Below are 25722 nucleotides of genomic sequence, written 5' to 3' on the forward strand. Positions count from 1 at the left end.
ATGCGAGGTGTACCTTTGACAATGTTTCGTCCTTCGGAAGGTAATCAACAAGAGATATTCCCTTTGGACCCCAGAACGCACTATCAGTAACGTTTTCAGAGTATGAAAATACGAAATAAGTTTACAGAATTACTATCTTCTACGTACTGCATTTATTCCTGTTCCACTCCTAGCGTTATGTAGCGGTAAGTTGTTAAGTTATGTGCATACACAGTAAAAAGAGGAAGAAAAAACATGGCCCCTGGAATTTCTAGAGGCCTTTTTAACTAGATGTCGAAGTAAAGAGATCTCCGGGTGGACCCATGTATCCTTTTGATTCATATCTTGCCTAATTACAACATGCCGGATACGAAGTCTCAGTAGAAGGAACAAGAAAATACTTCCCGGTTCGGAGTCCGTATGGAGCCTACTACATCAGACGCTTCAGATTTTGGTGAACTCTTGAACTCCTTCGAAATAAAAGCAAGGGCGATTGTTCTACTGAATTATTTCCAAAGTAAAATCATCCTGAGATGGCAGGCCGAACAAAAAAATTATTTTGCTTCTTACGTATATGCTATACTCTTACATCTCTACTCATTCAATCTCTGATCGCCTGCGTTTTATGTCCGTTCTGATCTGTAGCTGCAGTTTCGAAAAGTGCTCCACGTGAATCACTATCATGAAAAACGCTGCTATGATGGAATTCAACCACGCGTGTTCTAACTGTCGAAAATATAAACTGGACTCATATTTCTTAACCATATTTTTTTAACTTAAGTTGGCAGTAAACATGTACAAACAACTGCTTTGAAAAGTTATATAAAACAAACAATTCCACAGATCAGCTAGAAATTTGAGTTCCGTTTAACTTAAAATTACAAAATTATTTTAATCAGTCTCACTATTTTTCGCAATACACGTTTCAAAGACGGTACCTCCATCATCAGTTGGACTAATTGCAATTAATATGGCGTAGATATGTCGTAGGCACTATGGCACTGTCCAACAACGGAAGACATAAAACCACTTTAGTACAAGGCGCAAATTTATGTTGGTGTCTTGATTGGAAACAGAAATATAAATTTAAATACCTGTGACCACTGAACTTGCGTCTGACTAGATTTACGACGCTTGAGACAGCTATACGTAACAGCATTGTGGGATGAAACTGACACTGTATAAAATAACAGTTCAGCTGATGATTTAATGCTATTCAAAAAGAAACCGTTCTATATCTCAATTAAAATTTGTAACTGTTATAAATACCACGTAAATTATAGGTTTTTTATGGATTTTCTCGTAATTAAAGTAAGCAATACACACGCGGGGAAGAAAAACAAAAAAAATCTTGTTCCACATTGTATCTATGAAAAATTAACCCAAAGTAACTCACGTACTGTAAACACAGCAGCTGTCAATATAAATAAAACGAATGAAAATGATATAAGTTCCTATCGCTTATGTCAGCGTTCGTCACATACACATGTGGCATATAGTCCCACAACCTTTTTATTCATGTTATTTATGTTGACAGTTTCTGTGTTTTCAGCAAGTGAGTTATTTTTTCGTGAATTCTTAAGCCAGCTTTTTCAAGGATGTACAGCTATGTCGAAGGTACTTTTGTCGGCGGTATGTTTAACTTTGAAATGTATACTGAAGTCAACTTTAACCACTTGTACTAAATGATACAGTCGATGGAGAGTATGATGTTATGTAAAAACTTCTATGAGACTGTGATCAAGCAACAAATAGAATTGTGGCAGATTCTGAGGTATATTCGAAGGAGCATTGTGTCTGCCAAGAAAGGTGAAACGCAAACTTGTGAAAAGACGGAAAAACCCTCCTGAAGTGAATCGAGTAATGAACAGAGACGAATGCATGGCTTGTCAACTTTTGTTTTGTTTCTCTCTGGTCCGTAAGACGAACGCTCCGGCGTACATCAGACATTTTATAAATACAGTCCGCTACGAATTGCATTAAAAAAAGGAAAGAAAAAAAAGACATACCGCGAAGGAATTATGCGAATGGGATGGACTACAATTTCAGAAGAAATTGGATGATTTATTCAAAATAGAGCGCATCACAAACTGAGCAAGTTACTAACGCACTGGTCCAATTCTGGTCCTTATGCAAGCAGTTTCTCGGTTTGGCATTGATTGATAGAGTTGTTTAGTGTCCTCCTGAGGGACATCGTACCAAATTCTGTGCAGCTTGTGAATTAGATCGTCAAAAACCTGACCTGGTTGCAGGACTATGCCCAATTTTCTGAGTTGGGAGAGATCCAGCGATCTTGCTGGCCAGGTTAGGGTTTGGGAAGCGCGGAGACAAGCAGCAGAAACAGTCGTCGTGTGCGGTCCGGCGTTATCTTGCTGAAATGTGAGCACACAATGTCTTGAGCTGAAGAGCAACAAAACGCGCCTATAAATCGTTGACGTACCGTTGTCCTGCAGAGGTGCCGCGGATGACAACCAATGGGGTCCTGCCACGAAAAGAGATGGCAGCCCAGATCTTTACCTGACTGTTAGGCCATATGGTGGACAACACTCTTAGAGGATCAATTCGAAGCGTGCCTCATCACCGAAGACAGTTTTACTCTCGACAGTGAGATTCCAAGCCGGAAGACGTGTCTGGAGACTCCAGGGGCAGCGGTGAGATACAAGCCTGAAGCCGCCCGCCATATGGCGCGATATCCAGGACTGATGATCTGGGGTGCCATTTTTTTTTTCAGAGCAGGATTCTTTTGGTTGTCATACGTGGCACTCTTACATCACAGCGATACGTCGACGGTATTCTACTCACCGTTTAGTTACCCTCCGGGGCAGTCGCACTCGCATTTTTCCGTCATGGTATGCTTTCTTTTTTTTAAGCTTTTTTTTTTCCCCCTTCAGTCTACTGACTGGTTTGATGCGGCCCGCCACGCATTCCTTTCCTGTACTAACCTCTGCATCTCAGAGTAGCACTTGCAACCTACGTCCTCAATTATTTGCTTGACGTATTCCAATCTCTGTCTCCCTCTACAGTTTTTGTCTTCTACAGCTCCCTCTAGTACCATGGAAGTCATTCCCTCATATCTTAGCAGATGTCCTATCATCCTGTCCCTTTTCCTTATCAGTGTTTTCCACATATTCCTTTCCTCTCCGATTCTGCGTAGAACCTCCTCATTCCTTACCTTATCAGTCCACCTAATTTTCAACATTCGTCTATAGCACCACATCTCAAATGCTTCGATTCTCTTCTGTTCCGGTTTTCCCACAGTCCATGTTTCACTACCATACAGTTCTGTGCTCCAGACGTACATCCTCAGAAATCTCTTCCCAAAATTAAGGCCGGTATTTGATATTAGTAGACTTTTGAGCGTATATGACCAATATTACAGTTGACCAATGTCTGAGAAATAGTGTCCGCATTTATTATTAACAATATCAAACAGTGTGGCTTTAAACTCGGTATCGCTCCACTTTCCTTAGTTGGAAGGAATCTGGAACAAAAGGCGGCAGGCAACACAGTGAATGAGGCCTCCGCCTTCCCGCAGCGCCCCCCCCCCCCCCCCTCCCTAAATATTTTCCCCTACGCTTGAAATTAGCCAGTGCTCCGCAGGGAAGCAGACAACGGCGCAGCAATACAAAGGACCAGGAGAAGCAGAGGATGTAAACAGAAGGCCCTCGGCCCGATTGTAATCTGCCTCGCGCCGCCGCCAGCGTCTGAGCTGCTATGGGCTCCACATCTCTGGCAGCAGAACACATGTTTCACTCCCGCAGACTACCGTCACAAACAAAGCTACCAACATCGTAAATACTAGAGAGATTACCAAGCTGTACTCCTATTTACATTGTGTTTTATGGCCTTGAATCATCGCTATATCGAGTAGAATAGACGCCGTCAATTTTGCATTGTTCCACTGTTAAGTGGGATGTATTGACAGGTTCACATGCTGTTGTAGCCACCCTCTCCCCCCTCTCTGTCTCTCTTCCGCCTCTGTCTCTGTCTCCGTAGCTTTCTTTCTCTCTCTCTCTCTCTCTCTCTCTCTCTCTCCCTCTATTTATGTCTATGACGAGTGTGGGAGTCCGTTTAGTTTATATCTATGAGTGGAAGAATTCAGCATGCATGTTCCAGCTATTGATATGTGGTATTTCATCGAATCAGAGCTGTGGTACACGTTTGTCACCTACCCTTCCAATCAAATTAACAATAACGCACTTATGTGCAGCAGATAACAGGCAGACCGTTATTAAAGAAATGCACTTAAATTCTATTTTTTCCCTGTGACAAGCTACAAGCTTTACAAAAATGACAATATCTTTACAGTTACCAAAACATCAGTCTCTAAACCGACAAATATTGACAATGAGTACTGCAACTGTGTAGCTGCCTTTTCTTCCGCTAGCGGGGAGCCGCCATATCGGATGTTGAGGGCCTTTTACAGTATGCGACACAGAATACTTCCCACTCTCTCGTACGGGGTCCGCAGCTTTTTGGACACGCCACTTTCCTGATTGCTTTTGGTTCTGTCCGCTCCCGCACTCGATTATGTTAAGAGTTCTCCATACAGGGAAGCTGCATTGATGTACTGGAACAGACTATTCAGCGTGCTTTGTCTACTCGTTCATTTTTCTCAAAAATGCTTTCTGAAATTTACTGACGATTTGACTCTGCTGATAGTGTAATCTCTTGGCTTTATTGATAAAGCTCCTCCTTTATCAAAATCAATGGACCTGAGCGCGGCATTTACAGGTGACCCAAATCAAAGTATTATGTGCTCGGTCTATATGAATTAATTGAGGTACATTTTTAACTGCTTTTATTTACGCAGGAATTATTTGACTTTTCTAAAGTCATTGTGTCGGTACGGAGATTCTTTCGCACCAGTTATCCAAAATGTTTGATTTACTTAACATACTTTTTTTCACGACGACACTATCCCATTATCGAGCTCTTACAATTAATATGTCCTTAACCATAATTAGAGAGTGTTATGCACCACAAGTAATTACCAAAATTATACCATGATTGTATAAGGGAGAGACTTACGTGTCTGACAATGATAGCTTGCTGCCTGGTTATTTATTCTAATGTTAGTAGTGGCATCTTAATTTCAAGAACTTGGATGATGTCTGGAAGTATGTTGAGATAAGTAAGTCACACATTTCGACAATTGCTGCCAAATATTGTAATACAGACCACAGCTAAGACCGGTTGCACAACTTGACGACGCTAAATCTTTGTAGTCCCATCGATGACGTCTAGACATGTATATTATCTTCACTAATGCGTTACTTCGGCTGAAACAATGAACACATTTTCACACAACCAAGAGCAGTCTCTCAATGTTTCCATGCTTGTTGCAATATTATGATTAGCTTCACAGCTCAAAACTGGAAGCTTTGTACGAACACGATATGGTTTCTCCAGCGATTATCCAATGTGCTTCCCGCCAAACTCAACTTCAGCACACCATCACCACAGAGTACTGTACGTTTGGGTGTGTGAGGCAGTCATAAATTCTTCGCCCTTCTACAACATCGACGTCCTACTGTAGGGTGAACATAAATTAGGGCGAGGTGAGAATCATGACAGCGAACAGCAGAATCTGTCATTCGTGGATGACATATTTCTTCTAACTGTAGACATTAAATCGGACGAAAATTGGTGCTCAGAAAGTTCTAATGACAAGAGACGACTGCTGAAAAGTGTGTGTGTGAATTCCTAGGGGACCAAACTGCTGAGGTCAACGGTCCCTAGACTTACACACTACTTACACTAATTTATGATAGCAACAACACACACATCAATGCCCGAGGGAAGACTCGAAACTCCAGCGGGTGGGGTCGCGCAATCCTTGACATGGCGCCTCAAACCGATCGGATACAAAGCGCGGCACGACTATTGAAACTAGGGTGTACACACAAGAACAAAGGTGTACACACACTGATGACCTGCTGAAGCTTCCATCTTTTACACCACTGAGGCATCTCTGTTTATCTTTCAACTGAGCATCACTTCTGTCGCATCGAGATGGCTGGCGGCCTGCGTCACTTCCAGGCCTCCGCTGTTGGAGGTCACTACGCGACACTTCTGTGATTCGATGATCGTGCAACCGCCCAACTGTCCCAGCACTTCTTTAACTCTCCTGAGTGGCCGGAAGACTGGTCTGATCGCTCGCGTGTTTAAGACTCTCCCTATCTTACCTGATGCACCACAGTATGGAAGTCGAACTCTGTGTTGGTCATCCTCGCTCGACTGAACCAGCGTCGCAACTTGGTTTCCTCGACAAAGAAACGGTCTGAATGTCTGTTCCTTCTGAACAAGCTCATCACATTATCAATCTCCAGAATGGTCCTGGTTCTGTGTACTAGGGCGCTCCGCACATCTCCTTTCCGAGCTAGCTAGCCACATGGGTCACCCTTCAATACACAGGAAGCGGATTGATTCATCTGCTTCCCACTCAATCAGCACATCTAAGAATGCAAACTTCCGGCCCTTTTCCATCTCCATGGTAAATTTTATGTTTTCATGTATACCGTTCCTATGGTCGAAGAATGGGTTCACCACGCTCTTTGAAGGTTTGCACAGAACTGTGTCCAGAGCTGTTCTCTGCACCTGCCTGACAACTAAATATCATACGTTAATATATTTTTGGTAGCATAATTGGTAAGGTCGTGTGCGAGTCACTGGTGGTACATGATGTCTGACAGGAGGATCTAGAAGAATCAGCGGTGGTGTGTGCCGCCCAAAGGGAGAATGTAGCGCGAGTTACTAGCAGTACATGTTGTCTGATGGGAGGATCTAACATGAACAATCGGTGGCACATCATTTCCGATGGGAGGATCTAGTGTGAACCACCATTGGTGCACGCCATTCGATGGGAGGGTATGGCGTAAGGTTCCATGGTACATGCCGCACAATGAGAGGATCTATCATGAGGCACTGATGGCACACTGGTTGATTTTTACATGAGCCAGCAATGGAACATACAATCCAATGGGACAATCTAGGTTAATCCACCATAGTATATCCCATCCCATAGATGGATCTAGCACGGGGCCATGGTGGTACACACCACGCAGTGGGAGGATTTAGCATGAGCCAGTGCTGGTACACACAATCCAATGAGACGATCTAACATAATTCACCGTGGTATATGCCACCACATGTGAAGATCTAGCATGAGGCAGTGGTGGTACACACCACACTGTGGGAGGATCTAACATGAGCCTCAGGTGGTACAAACCATGTAATAGGAGGACCTAATGTAAGTCACCGCTGGTACACACTACAACTTGAGTCATCACTGGTACACAGCATCTGATAAGAGGATCTAGTGTGAGCCACCAGTGATACAAGCGACCCTACGGGATAATCTAGTGTAAGGCCATGGTGGTAAACACCACCCTGTGGCATTCATCATCTCATGGGAGGATCATCTAGTGTAAGCCACCAGTGGTACCTGCTGCACGATGGGAGCATCTAGCGTGAGCTACTGGTGGTAAACAAGGGACGAATGTCTTCATAGAGTGTTGGTCCATCTTTGAAAAGAAATAAACTAGCTTTTCTGTGAGGCTGGGACTCGACAAGTCCTTGGGAAACTTTCTAATCGACGTGGCACCATGTGGCTTCTCTTAGCTCACGAAATTCAAATAAATTACGCGCTGTTGGCTTTTGGGTGCATAGCTGGCTCCCGATAGTGCCCCAGACGCGTTCGATTGGTTTCATATGAGACGAATGGGATGGCCAACACTTCAATTTGTGTTCCGTGTCATGCTCCTAAAACCACTGTGGTATGTTTCTGCCCATGTGGCACGGACAGTTATCCCACTGGAAACGCTATCGTTATTGGCGAAGACGTCAGTAATTAGGGTTTGCAGTTGGTTTGCAACAGTGATCAAATAATGCACATCTGTCGGGTTGCCTTCGATTACCACTACGGGCCCCATAGAAGACCAGGCGAATGTTGTTGGTGTCGGTTTGCTGTCGGTCCTAGTATGAATAATCCTGACACTGAACTCCTCACAGGCGACAACGAGGTGGATACAGACGGTGTACGAACTCAGACTGAAAGGGGATAGGGAATGGAATCGACTATGCTAAGAAATCACCCTACCATTCTTACCAGTCAAAATTAGCGATTTAACAAAATATGGGTGGGTATACAGGCATTCCCGTGTTTAAACCTTACAGCTTTGATCATTGCACCACCTGGATAAATGCCAGTGGATCCACACGAATTATAGAATTACCATAATGAGATGTCCATAGGTCTAACACGTCAAATATTCGGTAGTTTGAATTCCATGTTTATAATTGTAAAGGAACCGGATATGAAAAATATTTTTTATTCAATTGGGCCTGCAGCATACTATCCGTCACATAATGACATGTTATAAAGGATATCCATAATAGGTACAATGTAATTATCAGTTTTCGTTTCGCCACAGATATTTTTTGGCTTTCATTGACATTTTGAATTATTTCGCGAAAACATTTATGTACATAGTACACTTTGTATATTTCATTGATTACGTACTGGTACTCACGTCTAGGTGAACATGATGTCCGTATTGCATCATCAAGCTGTCACGTAACTGTCCGTGCTCAGCTGTTGGTAAAATTAAGTAAATGTATTGTTTGTTATACGTTATATGTGTTTCGACAGTAATTTGACAACTGTGTTACTATGACGCTATAGGTTTACCAAGTAAATGCAAATATAAAGCGATGATATTATTTCCCACTGGCTGGATTTCGACATAGGGTATCTTTGGTTGCTATGGATTATTTGTTTTTAATTTTATCCATTTTCGAGTGCTAGTATTTCAATAAAGATTTTTAGGTACAATGCTCGTCTAATATTTCTTGTTTGTTGGTCCCCATGTGTATAGATAATTTCTGATTCTGCAAGAATGTTAGTAGTGGGAACTTCGCGTATTCTGTGCAGTAATTGCTATGCATTTTGAATTTTATTGACTGTGTGGTGTTTGCTTTTCAGACGCAGAAAGAAGATCGATTGGTTATTGTCGCTATTTCAGATGGGGTCTTTGAATCTAACGTTAAAATTTCGTTCTCTCTGGACGACGTAGAAGTTGTTGCAGTTGTTATACGTCATTTTATGTATACTTGGGTTAGCTTATGCTGCGAATTTAATACTGTCCAAACATAATGTTAGTACGAAAGCCTAACTGTATATTTGTGATCAAATATCCAACAACAGAAATACGTTGTTCAAAACCTGAGAGGAGCGTAGCGTAGCAATTGATCAAATGTTCAGGGATTATTTGCTAGTGGTAACAGCCCATGCTGTAGTTTAGGGTTTACTTGTGATAAATTTCCCGTATCGCTTCTGCACTGGACATTCAATTGAGTTTTATTTAGCAGAGCGTAATCTAAACGAAGTTCTTGATTGAAGAGAAAAATTAACAGTAGAGTGAACTTGAAAGCTTTAATGTCAGCCAGTGCCACGCGTGTCCCTTGCAATCTTGGTTTCCCTCGTTACTTATTCTTTGTTTTATTGCCTTCAGCGAATTCTTATGAGAGTAACTCTAGCATGAGTGGAAAGTTGCTTTTTTCAGTAACGTAAATTTTACTACGATCACGTCGCTCTTTTGGTACGCCGTTCAACCCCGCGTGGCGAACAAATTGTGCCAATTACTTTACGAACTGTTTGAGTAGAGAGAGGTCGATCATTCGAGTACTACAAATACCGACGCTGTAGCCTCCTCATTTTATGATGAATTTACGTAATCCTAACGTATTTCGTATTTCGACCGCGGAGATGGTCTCTTTTCTATTAGTCCCTAGTACCCTGCAACTGAACTACGTGATCCTATCTACTGAGGACAGAACTTACGTATTCCCGGTTGGCAGTTTCTTTCTTGGTATAACTAGCGACTAAACAACTAAATTTTAACGAACATGCTCGACTTGTACTGTTCTTTCTACCGGCGTGACTGATTATTTTATTCCCTGTCCTTCAGAGAGGCAGTACCAATGGTTTGTCATTTGATTTTATTTCACTGCGATGTAATTTACAGTTAAATATTGTTTCTGATCTTGAGGCTATGTTTCTATACGCCAAGTGAAGCTATGAGTAACAAATGATTGTTTCTATGGAACTGAGTCAGCCAAAAGACAAAGCACATGTTAGAATTATATTAGGACTAATGATCTGCAGACAGATAAGTTACACAGTATCACTTGTATTGTTCGACCTTGCGTGGTCATGCCAGATCAATAGCGTTTCTGCTGCGTTTACCTAATCTTCGGTAAAGATTAAATTCTAGGCCTTAAACTTTCTCAGTAATGTAGCGTTCATGACGATCCTTGCATGTGTTGTGAGAGCTGCGCAATAGAGTGTGATTGAGCTGCTGCTACCGATGGGTTTTATGCAACCCACAGCATCTTCAAATACCATTTACAAGAGTTTATTGCTCTGATGATCACTATGCAGAAAGTATTAGCCCTGAAAAAGAAATTAACAGGAATTTTTGTAGGAAATTAGTGTAGTTTAATTTTGTACTGAGATACATTTCCACTAGAGGCCGTAGTTCTCGAGTTGCTCAAGATAAACGTAGAAAACTGATCTTCAAACGCGTATATCTTAACCGTGGCCTCCAGCGAAACTCTGTCCCAGTACAAAATTCAAGTGCTTTAAATTTCCTACAAAAATGCACTGTTCATTTTCTCTGTAGCACTAAAAGACTGTGCATAGTGACGGAGAGAATATGAAAATCTGGCCAGTGGTTTCTGAAAGTGTTGCGGGTTGCATAAAATCCATCGATAAACGCAGCTGATTCACACTGTATAACCCGGCCGGTTTGGCCGAGCGCTTCTAGGCGCTACAATCTGGAACCACGCTACCGCTATCTCGGGCATCGATGTGTGATGTCCTTAGTTTAGTTAGGTTTAAGTAGTTCTAAGTTCTAGGGGACTGATGACAAGGTATGTCCCACAGTACTCAGAGCCATTTGAACCATTTGAACCGCACTGTACAAAGTAAGCACGATAATGAACAGATTTTCTCTTATCAAAATATATAACTACGATTCTTTAACCAAAGTGGACGAAATTCAAATCCGCTCATTGTGATGATAGAGGTGAGACTCCTACGAAAGGTATAAGTCACACACTTTATCTGCATAAGCCTAACGTGAATATAATTCCCCAGACAGCGATTACGGAGGCCCAAGATAGAACTCAAGTCTTGTCGTGGCAGTTGAAGAAGAGTGGGTCTTACCAAATACTGAATGATTTAATAATCACTTTTCACAATAGGAAAGAAGCCTCTTTTGGTGCAAAGGACGGCGCTCTGGTGTAATGTACTGTTTCCGTTATATGACTTTACGGCACGCTCGCACGTTTAAGGGGCTCCGGAAAGGCTCAAAATCATGAAAAGTTCAATTTTTACTTTTTTGCGTTTTCTGAATCTGCAGACTATTACCTTTTAATAGATATATAATTTATTCAATTCCGAAGACTACAACTATTTTTACATTTTTTTTGAAATGTGTTCTACATGGGGGTGACCCACTGTGGCGCTGTTCAACTGCTGTCAAATGGTGTTATTATTAACGTCCGTGTTCATCAGGTACATTTTAGTGATGTGAGATAAAGTATGTGTTGTGGCTAACCTGTGATAGTTCAATATATATGGCTGGTGTGATTGTCGATTGTTTCATGTTTATTTACTCTGTCGTTATCTCGAAAATATTCGTAATTAATTCTGTTTCTTGAGTCTCTGTTTTGTTGAAGTATAATAATGAGTAAAAGTAAAGTTATTAGAAATCCTCTGAAGGCTTTTAAGAAAAGGAGTAATGTTGGAAAGCCAAAGGTATGTGTTATTACTGTAAACAATAAAGACGATAACCAAGTGAGTGAACCTAATCTCTCAAGTACACTTGCCCATAGCAGTCAAAGTGGGAAAGAAAATACTTCACAGAAGAAGCTTGGTTCAATGAGTGAAAACTATGAATGTTTTATGGGCGAATCGGATGTGAATGAAATATTTGATATGTCGGTTCTCAAAGGAATTTTTTCAAACTGTGTAATATGTATTCATTGTAGTGAAGTTGGTCTGGAACTCTCCATAATAAAGCACGTAGGACTTGCTAGTGAAATACGACTGAAATGTGATAAGTGTTCATACATGACCACCTTTTGGAACAGTGTTGCAATAACTGCAACTGAAGAAAATGGTAGCAAAATCTACGAACACAACAACGAGCGATGCTTGCTTTAGACAAGGAACGCCTTCGGGCTGCAGACAGGGCCGTAAAGAGTCTAGAAATACAAGCAAGAGTAAACAGGAGGAGGAACAAGAGGAAGCTGGAGGAGAAGTTTGCAGAGGATGAAGATAATCCATCCTATGGACCTGGAATGCACTAAAAAGTTAATCCAATCTTTGTCGCTCGATTCCCAAAACTTTTATTTTCTCATACTAATTACATGTTTTCTAAGGATCTTCCAAACATATTTGTTTCAATCTTTCAGTAAATATTACACAGTACCTTCTGCATAATTTAACACAGCCTTTTTCCAAAAAACTGTATATTTTTGAATATATAAATAAAAAAATTGCAAAAAAATGTTGTGAATTTTCATTACAATTGAAAAAAAATCATCTTTAATAACTGAGCTAAAATTTTGTAAAATCCCTGTGTTACGTTGTAGCCCATATTCCAATAAATAATCTGTAAAAAGTTCAACTTCCTATCTCAAATGCTTTGTGAGGACAGATGTAATTTATAAGCGTTATTTTAACATTGCAAGTATAGGGCGTTCCGGAGCCCCTTAACTGAGATGTTTCCCGCCTCACTCGCAGGTGAGGGCGCCTTCATCAACCTGACGGCGCTGGGCCGGTCGGCGTCGCTGCCGCTCTCCCTGGACGACGACTCGCCCTACCTGAGGGACCTCTACTGGCCGCACAACGACTCCTGGCAGATCGCCGGCTTCGACGACGCCGAGGAGGGACACCTGATCGGTAAGCGCACACCTCTCTGGCCGCGCTCCCACAACACCTCACCGTCATTCCAGAAGATGCCGATGACACCTGTCACGTCTATCAAAACCTTGCCGACTTGCCGCTGTCTCCTACATCTCACATCGTCCATTAGCTTCACTTTACTGGTCTGTTCCCTCATTCTTATTTAATTTTAAGTAATTCCACGTAACAAAGTAATTGTACTCGTAATATTTCTTTCTTTCTTCTTCTTCTTCTTCTTCTTCTTCTTTTTCCATGTGTCCTGCATTTGTCTCTTACGATCACATAATCAATGTTTCAGTTTTCTGGAATTTATTTGATCTCTTCACCTCTTTGTCAAGCTACCTATTGATCTTATCCATATTGGACAAGAATTTATTGATGTTATGGGCATCACTCGTATTTCCTTTAATCCTTGTGACACATCTTGTCCATCAGTTTGTGTACTCCTTAATTTGTTCATTTCTTCTTTTATATACAAGATTTTGTTTGATTATTGTATTCCTTATCATGTCACTTAATCTACAGCCATCTGCTCTTCTTGAGAACATCATTTCTGCAGCTAGTGTTCTTCGTTCATTTGGAGAAGCTGTTGTCCAATTCTCATAGACCGGAAAAGTGGTACTTACTTTCCTTTTTACACCTTTACTATTGCTCTTTCTTCTCTAATTTATTGAGAGTTATTTATATTGTCCCATTAATGTAGTTCCATTTTTCAGTTGTTTTCGTATTTTTCATCTGTGAACGAAATAATATTTCCCAAGAAGCAGAATTCCTTCACTCTCTCTGTTTTCTGGTCGTTTATTGTAATTTTACCTCATACCTGATTTTGACCTTTAAAATGTCCTTTTTTGAGTCGAGACACATAACTTAAAAGTCTTGGAAATATTATTTAATTTATTAATGTAATTTTAAACCGCGACCTCGCTGTCAGATATAATAAGCTGAATATTGTCATTTCGTTGGATTACGTTTTATGTGAGAACTCTTATCTGTTTAGGCTATTACCTCAACATATCATCTGCATAGATGTTAAAAAGCGGCCATAATATAGCTCAGTAGTAAGCCTATATTTGTTGTTATTTTAACATTATGTTTTCTGGCAATGCTAATTGTTGATTCTTGGTACGCTTGTTGCACATTTTCCGAAATGCATTATATGATTTTTTTTCTTACTTTTAGTACTCTAATGCTGTGGCTAAAGATAAATGACACGGTAATAACATCAACTCTTACAGTAACATACTTACAGAGGAGTTTGCATCTGTCACTTACTGTGAATCATAAATTTAGAGACATTGACGAAGACGACGACGGTGATTCTTCAATTTCATTGATCCTCTGTCGTATTATGAGACAACTGGGGCTAAATTCGTGATATACAACATCCTGATGTCTTTCTTCGTGGTATTTGCATCCTAATTCAGTCACACATTGGCAAAATTCTAAACAATAGTAAGAGCCGTTTTTGTAAAAGCTTACTTACAATTCAGACATCGTGGCCAGACACCAGAGCCACTAGAAGCCAACACAAGTGAAAGTGTTCCATGTTCACTAGCATCAGCTTGTAGTTTTATTTTTTTACTTTCCTTTACTCTAATTTCATTCCCCTGCCGCATATGAGCAGGGGAGGGCTGGCAGCTGCACAATCCACCGCTCTTCAGGCAAATGGCTTTTACAAAAATACAAGAGCCACTCTTACATAAAAAATGGTTCAAATGGCTCTAAGCACTATGGGACTTAATATCTGAGGTCTTCAGTCCCCTAGACATAGAACTACTTTAACCTAACTAAACTAAGGGCATCACACACATCCATGCCCGAGGCAGGATTCGAACCAGCGACAGTAGCACCAGCGCTGTTCCAGACTGAGGCGCCTAGATCTGCTCGGCCGCAGCAGCCGGCAACTCTTACATAAGAAATGGGGGTAAAAAGTGGCACATAAAAATACACAAAAAGGAGCGGCAACGGGTTGCAGGTGAGAGGAAAGGGCACACAGCGGGCTGTGGCGATCGAGTCAGTGGGCAATCTACAGGGTGTGGATGTGGTCAAGGAAAAGGTGAAGGTGGGGGAAGGGGATGAGGTCACAGAGGAAGTCAGTGTGGGATGAAAGGTGGATATGGAAGGTGAGGTTGAGTGCATGGGGCTCTAGGATTTGGAGGGCTTTATAGAACCTGACAGGGGCAGAAATCCAACCAATGCTGGCATAACAAAGGATGGGGTGGATCAAGGATTTGTAGGTGTGAAGTATGGAGGAAGGATGCAGTCCCCATGTCAAGCCAGACAGGAGTTTCAGGAGGCGGAGTCTGTTGTGGGCTTTGTGTTGGATGGTAAGGTGATGGGGAGTCCAGGTGAGGTGGCGCTCGAGGGTGAGGCCAAGGTATTTGAGGGTATGAGTAAGGTGCATAGGATGGCCACAAATGGTTAGATAGAAATCATGGAGACGAAAGAAGTGGGTGGTGCAGCCTATGATGATCGCCTGGGTCTTGGAGGGGTTGATATGAAGGAACCACTGGTTGCACCAAGGGGTGAACTGGTCAAGGTGGGTTTGGAGGGTACGTTGGGACCGTTGAAGAGTTAGATAAAGGCCTAGGAAGGCGGTGTCATCAGCAAACTGGAGGAGATGAACTGGTGGAGGAGTTTTGGGCTCCACTTGTATCTGTGAACAAGATTTCATTCTAGAGATAATGTAGGAGAACACCAGATAGCAAACAAATCGTCTGAAGGCTGCGTTACTAGTTTATGACTCTAGTAACCAGCAAAACACTGACAACACTGAGAGGGGGAAAAAAATTAATACCTCTTGAAAGAAGATGTCGATTTTGATCCAATGACAGAATATGCCACCTTGGGAGTAGTAACTGTACTGATAATAGTTTCAACGTCGTCGGCCAGCAGATAGCGTAGTGGCGTAGTTACAAGAGCGTCAGCCAGAAAGCTCAGTGTGGTGCAAACATGTGAAGCAAGAAGGCAACCATGCCACAGAGACGCACTCGTGCTTCCTACAGCAAAATAAGCGAGTCTGAAAAGCGTTAATTTGCGGCCTTCCTAGTGGCGCGATGGTACTTTCGGAGAATTTCCACAGAAGTTGAAGGCGCTGGGTCAGTTGTGCAACGATGTTGGTATCAGTGGTCATGTGAACATTTTCATACCAGTAGATGAGTTTCTGGACTTCCAAGCAGCTCAGACGCCTGCCACGATCGCCGTATTGTAAGGAGAGCAGCGGCCGATTGTACAGCTACCACAGCACAGATAAGAGGTGTTGTGAGACCAGGAACTGCTGTGAATCTGTTATTAGCAATGGGACTACGGGCACGCACACCTGTAGTCCGTCTTCCACTCACGCCACACCATCGACGTGAACGACCTGACTGGTGCCATCAACGGATCACTTGGAATGTGGAATGGCATGCCGTGGTCTTGAGCGATGAAAGCAGATTGTGCCTGCACACAAGTGATGGTCGCTTCCATCTACGTGGCGAGCACTGTCTCGTAGAGTGCACCCGTGCAAGACCCATTGGCTCCAGCCAGTTTGGCGTGAGGTAAGCTACAACACTCGCTCAACTTTAATGTTTCTGGACAAGAAGCTGACCAGCGTTCGATAACTACAGATCGTTGATACACCTGTTCTTTTGCCGTTCTTGCAAGAAGAAGGTGATGTGTTGTTCCAATAGCATAATGCTCTTCCAATCACTGCCCTTGGAATTCAACGTACTCTACAAGACGTGCAGCAACTTCCCTGGCCAGCATGATCTGCTGGCTTGTCTGCAATCGAGCTCGTGTGGGATATAATGAGACGAGAAGTGGCCCGTGCGACTTGTCAACAAACAGCTCTTATAGAAATAAGTGATCAGGTCGAGCAGGCGTGGAATGACGTTTTCCAGGACAGTACTAACCATCCGTACGATCTAATGGACGTCACAGTCAATGTCTGCATTGTCACCTGTGGAGTCTACATGACGTACTAAGATGGGTGTTTCAGCACAGGTTGATACATGGCGCATTAGAAACGCTTGTGTTAGTGATTTGTAAATGTAATCATTTCATATACACCACATGCAATTGCAGCAATAAATCTTGAATGAATTAGAAACCTCTAAAAGAACGTACTATTTTTTTCGGCAGTGCAGTTAGAGCTACGACGCAAAACTTCGTTGTTCGGAGAGGATTATTTTGCATGGCGAGCGCACTATTTTGGACAAAACAGGTGTTCCAGTTTGTAGGTAAACGTGAAATACGTGAACGTCGTCCACTTAATACTTAATTGTAACTCAATCTTTCCTTAGAATGAACAAGAATTTGCACATATGTCGGTTGATATTTTTCGCTAGCTTATTATTAGAAATAAGGGGGAAATTTAATAGCCGAAGACAAACGTAACCAGAAGAAAGACTTTCATTTACATTCTAGTTATTAGCAAATGGAGTGATTTACCTTAGTGATAGTTTCGCATTCCGGTAGCTGCTATATCTCAGAGACCTTTCGCTGTATGTACTGACATGTGAATCAGCACCGCTAATGCACGTGGTGTAGGACACCGACTATAGAGCCACGATCGAAAACTTTGCTATTCAGAGAGGATTATTTTGCATGAGAAGGCACTGTTTTGTACGAATGTAGCAATATGCCGTATGAAAGGAAGAATTCAGATGCCTCAATTTTTTCGTAAACGTATGATCCGTGTATGTAATACACTCGAAACATATGCATCTCCAGGATTCCTTTGCATTCATCCTAAAGTTTGCACAAATGGGTGATGCTTTTAGCTGGCTTATTGTAACAATACAGGGGGAAACTTAAAATTAAGACACTAATTACAGATGGCCAACCTGAAGAAAGAATACCGTTTACTCTCTTTTTTTAGCAACTGGAGAAATTTACCTTCATGACTGTTTCGCTTTCTAGTATCTACTATGAGTATATCTCAGAGTGTTTCCGCTGCCTGCACTGGCAAATACAAGTACGTTTATTAAAGTACCTGTAAGGAAAATGTATTAATATAACACAAATAAATGAAATGTGAAGTTAACATACACTGGATAATATCTGCTATATACAGGGTCAGTCAGTAACTATTGCCACCATGAATAACTTTGAAAGTATGATAGGACCTTGAAACTTTGTGGGAAAAATGGCACATTTTTAGCTGATGGCTAGAAATGAATTGCAGAGACAGTTCCCTAATAGTTGGATTGGATGCGGAGGAGATGTGTTGTAGCCAGCTAGTTCATCAGACTTGACGCCTTTGGATTTTTTCTTATGGGGATTCGTAAAAGAGATTGTTTATAAGGATATTCCAGCTACACCTGAAGATATGCGAGAGAGAATTGTCAGAATGTGTGCTTCCATAAGTGCCGAAGTGATAAGGAATGCCACTCAATCCATGGTAAGAAGATAGCAGCACTGCATTGATAACAATGGTCATCACTTCGGACACCATCTGTAAATGGACGTTCATGCCATCTTTTTGATCTTCGTTGACCTTCAAAGACCTTACTGTTACACGTCATAGGATTCGTCTCAATAGCCGCTATCAGAAAATAATATAACATCCCATTAAAAAAAAAACGCTTGACCTTCATACCTCTGACGCGACCCCACCTAACAGCAAAAAGCCAACGTCGTACTGTGGCCTCCGTTCTACCATGCAACATATGTCCCACAAACTTTTCAGCTACTGTCATACTTTCGGAGTTACTCTAGGTGGTAATATTTAGTGACTCACCCTGTAGTTTGTTAGACCGGAGACATTGTGATGTTCAGCAAACCGTTTATTGTATTTATCATCAAAAATTTCTAAAAAGTAATTTTGCATAGCATATTTTTGTTGTGTACATAGTTCCGCATAGTCAGCATGTACACGACTTTCCCACTAGAGCGCGCACCACTAAGCACAACAGCGCAGTCGTAGCGCTCGTCCGTCTCCGCACTACGAGATGGCACTGCCATAGAGATGGACCAAATTCTGCTTCCCCCGATCTGCGTATTAATATGTAGCGCAGCCAATGAGACTGTTGCTAATGTAGAACCTTTTCTACTCGCCGATCACACTCGCACAGTGATACATGAACGCGCGAGGTATTATAACGATTGTACAGACCTCCAATTACTCAGTCTGCATTTGTCTGCAACAGTCTGTACGAGTTCTACATTTGTCTGTACCAGTCTAGAGTCAAGTTTCAGTCTGCGCCTAGTAAGATTACCATATTCCTGTACATAACCATGAAGATAAATGTATAGACACTTTTGTCAAGCATCAGAGATATATGTGAGAATAAGATTAACGTGCCAATACCAAAGGAATTTCAGATTGTCAATTGTAAATAGCATCCAGAACCAAGTTAAGTAATTTTTATGCTTGTTATTATTTTAATAAATGTGTGTGAAAATTAATCAAGTTCTGTTTAAAGTTGGTCACCGTCAATCTGCTACTCTAAGCGTGTAAGTGGCATTTCTATCGTCTGACCTAACGGCAGAAGATAAACACGCCACGATAAGACCACGAGACATATTGCTGACACTCGCCTACTTCGTTACAGCGACAAGTCAAATAATCTGATGGTGTGTGTACTGAAGGTCTTACAGTACGCACACCACAATTTTACCGGTAGACCCCGAAGGGCAGTTTCATCCACCTAATAGCGAGGGTTTTCCACATTTATGCGTCCGCAGACCCCTTTATTTGACGAAGTATGGAAGTTGTGTGGGTAAATGTATCTGTTAAGTATACTGTAAGTGACTGTAATTAGCTCACAAGCGTGTGTGTGTGTGTGTCTGTGTGTGTGTGTGTGTGTGTGTGTGTGTGTGTATGTACAGGGTGGTTCGTTGATGGCGCTGCAAGTGATGTGAAAGATATAGAAGACAACGCAGTCTGTGGGTGCGCCATTCTGTACGTCGTCTTTCTGCTGTAAGCGTATGCTGTTCACAACGTGTGCTGTAGACAACATGGTTTATTCCTTAGAACAGAGGATTTTTCTGGTGTTGGAATTCCACCGCCTAGAACACAGTGTTGTTGCAACAAGACGAAGTTTTCAACGGAGGTTTAATGTAACCAAAGGACCGAAAAGCGATACAATAAATGATCTGTTTGAAAAATTTCAACGGACTGGGAACGTGACGGATGAACGTGCTGGAAAGGTAGGGCGACCACGTATGGCAACCACAGAGGGCAACGCGCAGCTAGTGCAGCAGGTGATCCAACAGCGGCCTCGGGTTTCCATTCGCCGTGTTGCAGCTGCGGTCCAAATGACGCCAACGTCCACGCAACCACAGAGGGCAACGCGCAGCTAGTGCAGCAGGTGATCCAACAGCGGCCTCGGGTTTCCGTTCGCCATGTTGCAGCTGCGGTCCAAATGACGCCAACGTCCACATATCGTCTCATGCGCCAGAGTTTACACTTCTATCCATACAAAATTCAAATGTGGCAACCCCTCAGCGCTGCTACCATTGCTGCACGAGAGACATTCGCTAACTATATAGTGCACAGGATTGATGACGGCGATATGCATGTGGGCAGCGTTTGGTTTACTGACGAAGCTTATTTTTACCTGGACAGCTTCGTCAATAAACAGAACTGGCGCATATGGGGAACCGAAAAGCCCCATGTTGCAGTCCCATCGTCCCTGCATCCTCAAAAAGTACTGGTCTGGGCCGCCATTTCTTCCAAAGGAATCATTGGCCCATTTTTCAGATCCGAAACGATTACTGCATCACGCTATCTGGACATTCTTCGTGAATTTGTGGCGGTACAAACTGCCTTAGACGACACTGCAAACACCTCGTGGTTTATGCAAGATGGTGCCCGGCCACATCGCACGGCCGACGTCTTTAATTTCCTGAATGAATATTTCGATGATCGTGTGCTTGCTTTGGGCTATCCGAAACATACAGGAGGCGGCGTGGATTGGCCTCCCTATTCGCCAGACATGAACCCCTGTGACTTCTTTCTGTGGGGACACTTGAAAGACCAGGTGTACCGCCAGAATCCAGAAACAATTAAACAGCTGAAGCAGTACATCTCATCTGCATGTGAAGCCATTCCGCCAGACACGTTGTCAAAGGTTTCGGGTAGTTTCATTCAGAGAATACGCCATATTATTGCTACGCATGGTGGATATGTGGAAAATATCGTACTATAGAGTTTCCCAGACCGCAGCGCCATCTGTTGTTGAAAATTGTAACTACTGTAATTTCGAAAGTTTGTCTGCCTGAAAATGCACTGTTGTCCCAAGCATATTGCAACAAACGGTGTATTTCTATCGCTGCTCGTTTAGTTTTTATTGCCGTTTCAAATATACCGGTCATTTTTGAAACACCCTGTATGTGGAGCGTAGTTCAAATGGTTCAAATGGCTCTGAGCACTATGGATTTAACTTCTGAGGTCATCAGTCCACTAGAAACCTAACTAACCTAAGGACATCACACACATCCATGCCCGAGGCAGGATTCCAGACTGTAGCGCCTAGAACCGCTCGCCCATCCCGGCCGGCAGGAGTGTAGTGTCATGTTGATGTTGGAGGTGAGAGATGGTACAGGGTGAAACCTGATGTCGGAAACACACCCCAGCCTGCTCGAAGTCAAGTTTAACGTCTCCATCCGACGAACGGATCGCCGTGAACATTTCCACATGCCCTCACTCCATGAGACACTGATAAGAAGTTTGGGATTTCATCCAGTATACGCTAGCGATCAGGGACTTCACGCCACCACCCCTCCTGTCCACCTGCCGTAAAGACAAAGGGTAAATTATTGTCAACAGCACGCGGCTTCCCGGACGGTTACCCATCCGAGTACTGGCCACTCTCAATGTGGCTTAAGTTCGCTGGTCTGACGGGAACCGGTGTATCCACCTCGGCACAGGAAAAATTTCTAACACATTTTCACAACTGTACTTAGAAAAACAGTCTAGATTGCACAAATCATATTTATTGATGACCAGTTTCAGTCCAAAGGCGGACCATCTTCAGGCCACTCTCCGAAGTTGATTTGCGGAGACAGATCCACAGAGCAGAAACTGCAACATCCGAAAACCTCTGCAGTTCCAGCTCTGTGGATCTGTCTCCGCACATCAACTTTGGGGTACGGTCTGAAGACGGTCCGTCTTTAGACTGAACCTCCTAGATGGTTTTCCTAAGCACATTAGAGTGATACATCAGTCACGTAATAACATCTAGTATGAACGTGAGCATCGAAAATCATCAGCTACTTTGTTGATTTTGTTGTAATCAGCTTAATAGGTACATATTCACTCTTGTTTACTTTCAAGGCAATTTATTGTGGTTTTGCTTTGTAACAGAAGGAATTAGAAAGCTAGTGCCGGTCATTCCGTTCCCGTCTGACGTAAGCATCTAATGACTTGATCGTGTGTCTCGTATGCTTCGTCGCTTTTCTACCAATTATATTTCTTTTCCTCCAATTGTGCTGAGGATGCCCTACATGCCAGGAGAGCGTATGATTTCTGTATTCTTGTATCGGCATGATTATATGCTCGTCGAACCGTACCACAGCTTACATAATGCCTGACAACAACAAGAGAAGTAAAACAGTTAGCAGCAAAGCTTTCTGTACTGCTAGCGTCGAAACTAAGGCGTTGCGGAGATACTTCAGTAGTTCGCTAAACGACAGTCAGCCAGCGGAACACGATCAAACACAACCATATGCCAGTCGAATACGAACGAATACCGTTCGTGCGCGTGCCCCTAGCGTTTACAGCAGAGAGGATTCCTGTTCCCTGTTGCCCATTGTGTTCGCTTCAGTATTGATACGTCCTGCTAAGCCCGCAGGACAGGACAGGTAATTGGAATTGTGGAAAAGGGCCAAAATGAGCGGCTGTCAGCTACACCCGAACACATATAACTTTATTTATTTGACCAAACACTACAGTACAAATTCTATAACTTAGTTGTCGGCTGAATGCGCCACACTACCTTATGCTTTAAGGGCACAGCCACTTTAATTTAAAAAAAGAAATGTCTAAAAGCCGTTAATCTGAATTTCAGACGCCAAAGAGAATATTTAGCAGGCAGAAGGCCCAAAAATCTAACACTTGAATAGCAACAACCTTAATTTGAAGACGGCTGAAGGCTCATGATTTAAGACTCAAGGTAAAATTAAATAAAGAAACACAAGGCAGAAGGCCTTATCTTCAATTAGGCTGAATGCCGCAAACAGTCTGATGGTCGGAAGACAAAGATCCTTAATTTAGAAACGGCTAAATGCCCAATGACTTAAAACTCAAGGTAAAAGAAATTTAAAGAACAAAGCCTCATCTTAAATTAGGCTGAAGGCCCGAACAATCTCACACTTGACAAGCAAGGAATTTTGATTTTAAAGCGGCTGAAGGCTCATGACTTAAAACATCACTAAAAACAATTCAACTTTAATTCAAAACCATCGGCTATGAGCCATTCAAACACACACAACAAAGTAAGAAAAGGCAGTGCAGCTAACGGCGCTCAGAAGTTTCTGGGGTCGGCCAACACTTTAAATACTAACCATCACTTAGGTGAGACAGGCAGTCAGCCCAAACATTCTCGATCCGACGACAACCCAATCAACAGACAGTCAATGGACTCACCGACAAGGTGACTTGCGCTCACTCGACGAGCACACAACCGGGGGTTTAATGCAAAACGCAAAAAGGCATGGACGCCCACAACCAAGCATACAGTACGCTGTCAAACTACACACTGTGCTGGACAGTGACAACACGTTAGGAAATGACACCACGTCCATTTAGATTAACGGCCAGGGCAGGTAACCGGAACGTTAATGGCCACTAGGCAGAAAATTCCGCTGGTGCACTTCAATTGCAAATAACGAAATACAGTTAGACTCCACCGCACGGTGACTAAACCTTCGTCAACTTGAACACACACGTTGTTGATCGCAGGAATGTCCCAAAAATGGCTCTGAGCACTATGGGACTTAACATTTGAGGTCATCAGTCTCTTAGAACTTAGAACTACTTAAACCTAACAAACCTAAGGACATCACACACATCCATGCCCGAGGCAGCATTCGAGCCTGCGAACGTAGCAGTCGCGCGGTTCCAGACTGAAACACCTAGAACCGCTCGGCCACCGCGGCCGGCCCGGTAATGTCCCAACAGCCAGCAACGAGAACCAAACGGCTCAATGTCTACAGTCTTGACTTGCTGGTAAATTAAATCCAAACTTAACTTTCGGTGAGCCATGGACCTCGTAGCAATGGGAACAGTCCCACACACTCCGACACTGCATAGAGACCGCCAGTGGGCCCGGCCAAACTATGTACCGCGGAGATTTTCTCGCTGCTCCACGCCAACTGACTGACTGCTCGCACACAGCACAGCTGGAAACAATAAGCACCAGACCAAAGATAGTACAAGGTGCGAATATCGATACACACCGCTGCTGCCTCTCATGGAGAGAGAGAACAACAGCATAATTGCAATAACTGCGGGAAACCAAACATAGAATAGGAACCAAGGCTTAAACCAGCGCATAACATCAGCTCAAAATGGCCCAGGTATAAAGGGGGCTGTATTAGTTTTCACTAGATTCAACCATCTACGCTCCTATAATCCTAGACGTCACGCGTTAGAACGAAAATCAATAAACATTCTCTTGAGGAACAAATCGAGGATATGAACCCATATCCAGAAAAGTGGCAACATCTATACTTAGCGGTGGCTCTTATGTGGGGGCCAACGGAAGCCTCTGGGGTATCCGTCAGATATTGAACTTCGCTTAACGCGCTGACGGCAACAGCCTTGCCGCAGTGGGTACACGGGTTCTCGTTAGATCATCGAAGTGAAGCGTTGTCAAGAGTGGCCGGCACTTAGATGGGTGACCATCCGGCCGCCATGCGCTGTTGCCATTTTTTGGGGCGCACTCAGCCTCGTGATGCCAATTGAGGAGCTACTCGACCGAATAGTAGCGGCTCCGGTCAAAGAAAACCATCATACCGACTGGGAGAGCGGTGTGCTGACCACACGCCCCTCCTGTCCGCATCCTCATCTGGGGATGACACGGCGGGTCGGATGTTTCCGATGGGCGACTTGTGGCCTGAAGACGGGGTGCTTTTTTTTTTAATGCGCTGACGGACGGGTAGGGCAATTTTCTTCTTTGGGCCCAGCAGAGTTCAGACCCTAATATGGCGTCGGAGGAGACGCGCGCCTGTCACACCAGTGCAACAGAATCCTGTAACGGCAGAGCCGAGATACAAACATACGAGGGCAGTTCAATAAGTAATGCAACACATTTTTTTTCTGAAAAAGGGGTTGTTTTATTCAGCATTGAAATACACCAGGTTATTCCCCAATCTTTTAGCTACACAACACTATTTTTCAGCTTAATCTCAATTCAATGCTACGGCCTTACGCCACCTTGAAATGAGGGCCTGTATGCCTGCACGGTACCATTCCACTGGTCGATGTCGGAGCCAACGTCGTACTGCATCGATAACTTCTTCATCATCCGCGTAGTGCCTCCCACGGATTGCGTCCTTCATTGGGCCAAACATATGGAAATCCGACGGTGCGAGATCGGGGCTGTAGGGTGCATGAGGAAGAACAGTCCACTAAAGTTTTGTGAGCGCCTCTCGGCTGCGAAGACTTGTGTGAGGACTTGCGTTGTCATGAAGAAGGAGAAGTTCGTTCAGATTTTTGTGCCTACGAACACGCTGAAGTCGTTTCTTCAATTTCTGAAGAGTAGCACAATACACTTCAGAGTTGATCGTTTGACCATGGGGAAGGACATCGAACAGAATAACCCCTTCAGCGTCCCAGA

General features: G+C 43.1%; 1 protein-coding gene across 1 annotated transcript in view; it reads left to right on the forward strand.

Annotated features, from left to right (window-relative positions):
- LOC126484730 (hemicentin-1-like) overlaps nucleotides 1–25722 on the forward strand; it is a 191250-nt gene that overhangs the window by 65037 nt on the left and 100491 nt on the right. Inside the window, exon 3 of the mRNA XM_050108325.1 lies at nucleotides 12794–12952. Within this exon, the coding sequence (XP_049964282.1) occupies nucleotides 12794–12952 (159 nt within the window). The remainder of the gene's footprint in view (nucleotides 1–12793; nucleotides 12953–25722) is intronic.

The sequence above is a fragment of the Schistocerca serialis genome, chromosome 6 (assembly GCF_023864345.2).
Source record: "Schistocerca serialis cubense isolate TAMUIC-IGC-003099 chromosome 6, iqSchSeri2.2, whole genome shotgun sequence".
NCBI classification, from domain to species: Eukaryota; Metazoa; Arthropoda; class Insecta; order Orthoptera; family Acrididae; genus Schistocerca; species Schistocerca serialis.